General features: G+C 45.6%; 1 protein-coding gene across 1 annotated transcript in view; it reads left to right on the top strand.

Moving 5' to 3' along the window:
- The window catches only part of BRD3 (bromodomain containing 3), a 17,281-nt gene that overhangs the window by 7,714 nt on the left and 1,627 nt on the right, over positions 1-7,940 (top strand). Inside the window, exons 6-9 of the mRNA XM_010144133.1 lie at positions 4,318-4,446; positions 4,863-5,054; positions 5,622-5,857; positions 6,366-6,658. Coding sequence (XP_010142435.1) covers positions 4,318-4,446; positions 4,863-5,054; positions 5,622-5,857; positions 6,366-6,658 — 850 coding nt within the window. The remainder of the gene's footprint in view (positions 1-4,317; positions 4,447-4,862; positions 5,055-5,621; positions 5,858-6,365; positions 6,659-7,940) is intronic.

Genomic DNA, 7,940 nt, shown 5'->3' on the forward strand with positions numbered 1-7,940 from the left:
GCCCTACAGCTCTGTGCCATAGTTTTCCCGGTCATAAAACTGAGATGATAATACTTAACCTACCTCACAGGGCTGTTGTGAGGACGGGTATTTGGAAGGCATTATGTAAGTACCAATTATTGTTATGGATTGGGTTTGTACAGAAAAGACCGTCTCTGAGCTGGCAAAAGAACTGTCAGCAGGCTCGCTCAGGCTTCGAGACATTCTCCTCCTGAGCTTGCAATGCCCTCGCTTTGTTTACAAATGCCAGCGCAACCGTGTTTTTGACTTGCAGTTAAGCCAAGCTGAGTTAAAAGCCTGCAGCAATTTCCTGGCAGGAAAAGAGGGCAAGATAGTGGGTGAGTTGAGCTGTGGGCAAGACGAGGGAGCTTGAAACACAGTGGTAGAAGCAGGAGAAAAGGCTAATTTGAACACCATAGTCTGCAGAGCTGGAGCGCTGGTGTCTGACTTTAACATTCTGCTGAGAGGGCAAGGTCCCAGTGTTTTCTTGGGTAAGCTTTAATTTTCTCTTGCTTTTGAGCATGGCTGAGGAAGGAGGAAGCTCCCCTCAGTTTTGGAACTGCAGTATGTTGATCATCGTGCTGATTTGGGATGTCCAGTACTGAAGGCCTGCTTAACCCTTGTATGTTGTTTAAATTCTAAGACTTGCTGTCAAGGTCTGCTTGCTTCTCTTTGCATCAGAGTTGCTCTTATGTACCAGCTTGCAGGTCCATCCACTAAGCTTGGATCATAGACTAATGGATGATATCAGCCTGCCTCCTGCTCAAAGCAGAGTCACTTAAGCACTCTGATCTGCTTCCTTCCAGAGTCACCACTTTCTCAGCTGGGTGGATCTGATCTTGTTCTTCTGATGCCAGTGAGTGGGCTGGGAGCAGGAAGAGCTTGCAAATGGGGTTTTCGGTGTTCTTCTCTAAGCCAAATTCAGAGGTGTGTCAGGAACCTTCATGTATGATGTTCTGTTTAGTGTGCATGAAGCTACATTTGCCCATGCTTATCATAGGCCATATGTCAAAATCTGTTCTAAGACTCTCTAAACTGGCCAGGATCTTTAAAGAAATTTCCGAGTATGTCTGTTCAACAGGAATGACTTCAGATAGGAAGAAGTATCTCTTGCTCAGTGCATCTGTTCTTTGTGTTACTACATTAGAGTGAAGTGCAGCCTTTACTAGTGCTGTGAACACAAGTTGGTGGATGATCCTTTACCAAATTTAGTCATTCAGTTACTAGTCTGACTTTAGTGGGGCTGCTGGTAAGTGTAGGCCTTTCAAACCTGTTCTCAGCTCAGTCACATTCCCTTGACTTTCCCTCCAGAGATCCCTGCAGCCTGGTAGATCAAGCCGCAGGTGAATGCATTAAGATTAAAGATGGAGAGAGAGAAGCCCTGATTCTCCCCAAGTTGGTATTTGAGTGTGTGGTTTGGTGACTCCCTACTGCAGGAGATTCTGCGCTATATTTTGTGAGATCTAGGTGCAAAGCAGTGATTTCTTGGGTTGCTGACTTCTTCTCACTTAAATCTCTTTATAGTTCTAACTCCATTCTTTTGAAACGTGTACACCTCTGCTCTTCTGCAAGCGCAGTACTCTCCCTCTGTACCGCTCTAGTGCAGGGTGGAAAACTGGAGACAAGTTAATGGCAGACCCAGTGGAGTCTTTTACATGTAAAGACTCTGGATTTCTTTCCACATGATAGTTCTTTTCTTAATAAACTTGTTTGAAGTGCTCTCTGGTATTGTGTTTTTATGGAGTGTTTTATTATCATTGCTCTTGGCCCGTAGATCATAGTGTGACTTCTCTGAGATGTAGTCTATAATTTGTTAACCACAGGGAACTGCCATTTGCAGGCAGTGTAATTCTCCAGTGCTGGGGCTTTCTCTGTGGCTCTGAAACGTTTCAGATGTAATTCTGCACAAGTGACAATGGCTGTGGTAGAGCAGTGCAACTAATGGCCTTCAATCTTGAAGGAATTATGTGGAAAAGTAAAACAGAAGCATTGCTGCAGCTGTAATAGATTCCCCAATACCTGTTTTCTTGTCACTTTGGTTCTCTGGTTATGAGGTGTCTGATTTTCTTCAGAAAATACCCCTCATGTCCAGGAGCATGTTTTTTTCAGGCTGTCACCCAGGAGTGGTGTGCTTTGGCAGGATTTGGAGATGTTTTTCTCTGGGTGCATAGTGGAGGTGGCAGGTTGGCTGTTGTGACTGTGTGGGTGGCAGATGAGGTAGAGAGGCTGTAGCTGAGCTTGTGGCAGCAGAGGGAGAGTGGCAAGAACTGAAGGGTCAGGATCAGTGAGCTCATTTCCACCTCAACTCTTTGGTTGTCATCACAGAGTGGGAAAGAGCAGAACTGCTTGGACAAGGGTTACCTTAGAGCAGGAGACACATTAGAGAACAGATTTCCGAACATTAAAAGGTATTAAACAATTAAATTGATTGCTGCGTTAAAAATGAGCTTGCTGCGGTAGATATTGTGTGAGTCAGAGAATGGACTAGCTGGCTCCCAGCACCTCTGTCACTCCTACTTGTCTACAACTCCTGATGCAATTGTGAATGTCTTTAAGTAGCTGGATATCTCAAAGTGAGTTTGTAGCTGAAGATATTCCAGCCCTTCCGTTTAAAGTCCCCTTTTTTTTTTTCTTTCTTTTGCTAATCTTTACAAGAAAACAACTCTGCAGATTAAAACTATTGGGCTAGAAAACTGTTGGGTATGGATGAAAGTGAAGCCTCAGACACTAGAATGTATTTCAAAGGCAGTCATCAGCCATTGAGTGTGCCAGATAAATATAAGCACATCAAAAAGGCCTTTCATGCAGTAAAGACGTAGTTTAAAATAACTGGGCCCTTTCGTTTGAATGTACTTGTTGCTTTGGAATTGGCCTGAGATGCTTTTCAAAACAAGACTTTCAGACAGGAGAAGCAGAAACCTATTTCCCTGGATGTCTTTGTGCTGCGGCTAGAGGCTGTCTCCCAGTTCATTCACCAAGAGGAGGAGGTGAGTGTGGCATTGTCTGGCTGCAGCGCAGCAGGGAGTACAGCTGCAGGAACATCAGTGCCCTGCGTGCAGGTCCCTCCAAAGCCGCATCCCTGTGGGTGAAATCCTGCCCTACTCAGAACAAGAACAGTTTTAGGAGTCAGGGCAGTGTTTTGGGATAGTTACAAGGTCTCCGGTGTTGCTATGAGATATCTATAGCTTCCACTGAACAAACTTTGCTCAAGTGAAGGCTTCCGGTGTGGGTTACTGACCCTAAGCAGCTCTGCGTTCTGCTTGGAGGGTGAGAACGAGTCTTCCCTGGTTGTGTTTGCAGCCTGTCTGCCATCAGCCCCTTCCCTTCAATGGGGGATACAGGTGCAGAGCATGAACAAAGCGCTTGGCAAACAGAATTTCTTTAAAGCCAGCTCTTTAAAATGCAAATGCAAGCTAGTGTTAGCTTCTCTTTCCTTTCGGCAGGAGCAATTGGAGCTAAGGTTTTGTATGTAGTAGTAATATATGCATAAAATCAATTAAGTTCTAGGAATGCTAGAAACTGTTCTCTGAACCCAAGTCATTCGGTGCTGAACAGCAAGAGAAATGGACAAAAGGTAGAGCTGAAAAGTACAAAAAAGGAACAAGGTGCAAATATTTTGCTCCTGAGACTTATCTTCACTACGAAATAACACTAGGAACAGATTCCTAAAGGACTACTGCTGTATCCATCCTCTACCAGCTGGACTTTTAAATTGAGAGTAGCTGTTGTAGTTTAACTTAAATGCCAATATTGCTGTACTGATCACCAAATTCATGCCCTGTGTTAGCAGGGTCAGAGTTGGACTGTCATGATCTTTTCTGCCCTTTCAGATTTACAGGGCAAATATACCCAAGCAGCACGTGTAAATACATGCTTAAGATGCTCCGGTAATTGTGACTTCCTTGGTTGTTGACTCCTGCCCTTCCTGTCCATGATTCTCTTGTTTGTGTTACTTTGATCCAGCAAACCCTTTTCTAAGTGACTCTGTTTTCTAATAGAACGTGGACCCTGACACATCTGTATAGTGCTGCTTAGAGAGAGCAAACAACACAAATCTAGACTCTTCAAGTGTTTAAGCTCTTATGGAGTGGTACTGGTTTCTTCGGTTGGGTGGTGATTGTTTGTTTGCTTATTTTAAAAATCAAAACACTCAGTGTTATTTAGAAACAAATAAGCGCGATCGAACTACTGTTCTCTGAGACAAATGTGACTTTTGAGGCTTTGTCTCCAAGATGCTTGTGACCTCCATGCAGCTGCTACACACGCCTGTTGCTTATGGCTTTTTCTTCCCTTTCCTTTTGGCTTGTTTGTTTGCAGAAAAAAATGGACAGTCGGGAATACCAGGATGCACAAGGTTTTGCAGCAGATATTCGGTTAATGTTCTCAAATTGTTACAAGTACAATCCTCCAGACCACGAAGTGGTAGCGATGGCCCGGAAGCTCCAGGTAAAGTTGTTGGCACGTGTGTCTTCGAGAGTATGTTTAGTTCAGCTACAAGGGGCCAATTCAGAGATACAAGCATGGGTCTGCTCTTGGCATCAACAAGAGAGAGTCTGGGTCCTCCAGCCCCAGCAAGAGCCATGTCCTCTGCTGCAGAATGTTGCACTCTTCACATGGCATGGTCCAGCACCACATTCTGCTTCTAAAATGTTATAATCGTTTCTGTATAAAGTAATGAGAGAATTTTCTTGGGCTTACAGAATATGTATCCCCATCTGTACATTAATATTTTACTTGTGCAGCATCGTGGGAGGTGCGGTAAGACCATGACCCATGGTGAGGTGTCTGGTGTGTTTAAAAGGCCAGCATGAGGTTTTGTGCCTGAGGCTCCTTTTGTCAACAGTGTTCCCCTCTTTTTGTAGGACGTCTTTGAGATGAGGTTTGCAAAAATGCCTGATGAACCTGCAGAGGCCCCACCACCTCCTCCACCAACAGCACCGGTGGTGAGCAAAAGCACAGAGAGCAGTCACAGCAGTGAGGAGAGCTCTTCTGACTCGGACAGCTCAGACTCGGAAGAAGAGCGAGCGACTCGACTGGCGGAGCTCCAGGAGCAGGTATTGCAACAGCCAAGCTGTGTGTCTGTGTAGTAGAAAGGGCATAGCAGAAGGAAGGGTTTAATTTTGTTCTTAAAAATCCCATTGAGGCTGGAATGCAGCAAAGCAATCTCTCCTTCTGCCAGCGAAAGGGGAAAGAGGCTAATCTCTGAGGTAGGTGCATGTTTGATGGTTTTTTTTCAAGATGGCCATTCATGGTGCTGATGGCCTGTGCTTCCTTCTGGGCTCCCAGAGTATGAATGAAGGTGCACACAATACAAGGGGTCTGGGAAGAACAGAGAGACCCATTTTGTACGGGAGCTCGGGCATAACAAAATCTGTCAGGAACTTCCATCCATCTAGATGTAGATATTTTATTTGCTCCTGTAAAACAAGAATGATGTGTCAGTTTGAGCCAGCTTCTGTATCCTTGCACTGCATTTCTGCAGGAAAGTCTCCTGAGCTCAGTCACTAGACTGCTTGATCTCTGACTCTGCGATATATGTTGGGCTGCAGAAGGAGGGGTATTTGGAGGCATCTGTTACCTTGCCTTGAAGTCTGATGAATTTTTTCACCATTCTCCCCCAGCTGAAGGCCGTCCACGAGCAGCTAGCTGCATTGTCACAAGCACCAGTGAACAAACCAAAGAAAAAAAAAGAGAAGAAGGAAAAAGAGAAGAAAAAGAAAGATAAAGAGAAGGAAAAAGAAAAGCACAAAGTAAAAACTGAGGAAGAGAAGAAACCCAAGGTGGTTCAACCACCAAAACAAACCCAACAGAAGAAAGCCCCAGCTAAGAAAGCAAACAGCACAACCACAGCGAACAGGTGAGCCTGTCTTCTGCGCAGTTACCTTGAGGGGAATGCCAGGAGCTTCCAGCCCACTCCTCCTGTCCCTCCCTGTTGTCAGAGCAGTTAATTCACTGTTGAATACTGTCCCCAATCCCGGACATCTCCAGGGAGTCTATAAGTTAGAGCAGGCAGTGGAACCATCCTACTGCCACTGTCCAGCTCTCCTAGAACCCCTGCCTGATCCCTCTCAGATAAGATTTTGCTTTTTGCTCTTTGCGCAGCCAGCAAGAACGTGCCATTTCACTGCTGCCCCCCTGCTGCTGCATGGGCTTGCAGTCATGCCTCACAGGGCTAAAATAGAATAGGAGCAGGACAGCTGATCTCAGATTTCTGAACTTTTTCAGAAGTTGTGATGCTGTTCAAGCTGCCTGGCTAGTGGTTCAAAGCCCAGAGCATTGGGGTGTTTGTTACAAGGGCGGCAGAGAAAAAGAGTTTGTTGCTTCTGTATACCCATGAACGTTTCCATGCTTGCCAACCCCGCTAGGCAGCCCAAGAAAGGTGGCAAACAAGCGTCTGCAACCTACGATTCAGATGAGGAGGAGGAAGGTCTGCCCATGACCTACGATGAGAAACGACAGCTCAGCTTGGACATCAACCGCCTGCCTGGAGAGAAGCTGGGCAGGGTGGTGCACATCATCCAGTCACGGGAACCTTCCCTCAGAGACTCCAATCCCGATGAGATAGAAATAGATTTTGAAACATTGAAGCCCACAACTTTACGAGAACTGGAGAGATACGTGAAATCTTGTTTACAGAAAAAACAAAGGAAACCGTTTTGTAAGTTACCTCCTGGGGTCCATGTTCCCCCACCAGCTCTTGGGCTCAGCTTTGGAGTCCAGGCATGTGTGTTGGGATTCTCTTATCCAGCTGTTGGGTATGTGGTGACAGGGATTTTTAGAGATTTTTTTTCTCTTATGAAAATGTCTGAAACTTTCTATATTTTTCTGTTGTTTCTTCTTCATGATGTCACGCTGCAGAGACCTGGAGGACTACTGTGTTCCTCTACAAGATTCGTGGGATACCTTTATTACTTACCTAGAACCTAGACAGCACTATAAAGGTTTCAGACTCATTGTGTTAGGTGTTACGTGCACTCATCTGGAAGAAGCAGTTTCTTATCCCAAATAGTTCAGCATCTAATTAGGAAGGAAACAAATAGCATGGTTGGGATCCAAAACACCACAGAAATAAATAACTTGCACAAAGTTACCTGGGCAAGCTGCGGATTCTGGGTGGAAGTGTCTGACTTGTATATTTGCCCCAAAATTGCTCTTCCTAAATAGCCTGATCACCGTGTTGCCCTCAGTCTCTATCAGGTCAGAGGACTGATGTTAATGTGCTGCCGAGTGCGTGGTTCAGGATGGGACAGGCTTTTCTCTGTGCCTCACCCACAGGGAGTGAATTGCTGCAGCCCCTTGAGGGTTTAGCTCCAGCTGAGTAGCAATAGGACACTTGCCTGAAGTGGTGCTGGCTTGCTCTGTCTGCTTGTGGGTTGAGAGGGAGCTGTCCTGCTAACAGTATCCCACAGCAGCTGCTGACAGCTCTTGCAGAGCTGCTCCATTTCCTCACCACAGCATTCTCAGGTAGGCCTAAGGAAAGCTCAGACTTTGACCCTTCTTTTGCTTTTTAATACGCTGCTTTGATTATTTAATTTTTCTGTGATCCCTTCACTGTTGGAATAGCTCAGGAAACAATTTTCCAGAGTGATTAGGAACAAGAAGCATCCTTTTGTTTTGGAACCAAAGCAGATAACCCTGGGCGTCCGCTCCTCTGAGGCTGGCAGGCCTGAGGCTCTCTGCTGTCTATCGCAGGCTTCAGGGGTGCACCCTTAGGACTGGGCTTTCCAGATTTCTTTTATTAAATCGTCGCTCTAAAACAGCGTGCAGAAATGTAGGTATTTCCTTGCTGGATCAGGCTAAATACCTGGCCTTGGTCTTGTGCTTCTGAGAGTGGCCAAGGCCTGTGTTCAATAACTCCTCCTTTGGAGGGGTGTTTTTTCTGCTCATAAGTGTGAGAATTGTTGGTACTTCTCACTGTTTCCATCCTGATGCAGCTACAT

Source organism: Buceros rhinoceros, unplaced genomic scaffold, assembly GCF_000710305.1.
Source record: "Buceros rhinoceros silvestris isolate BGI_N320 unplaced genomic scaffold, ASM71030v1 scaffold16579, whole genome shotgun sequence".
In the NCBI taxonomy this organism is placed as follows: Eukaryota; Metazoa; Chordata; class Aves; order Bucerotiformes; family Bucerotidae; genus Buceros; species Buceros rhinoceros.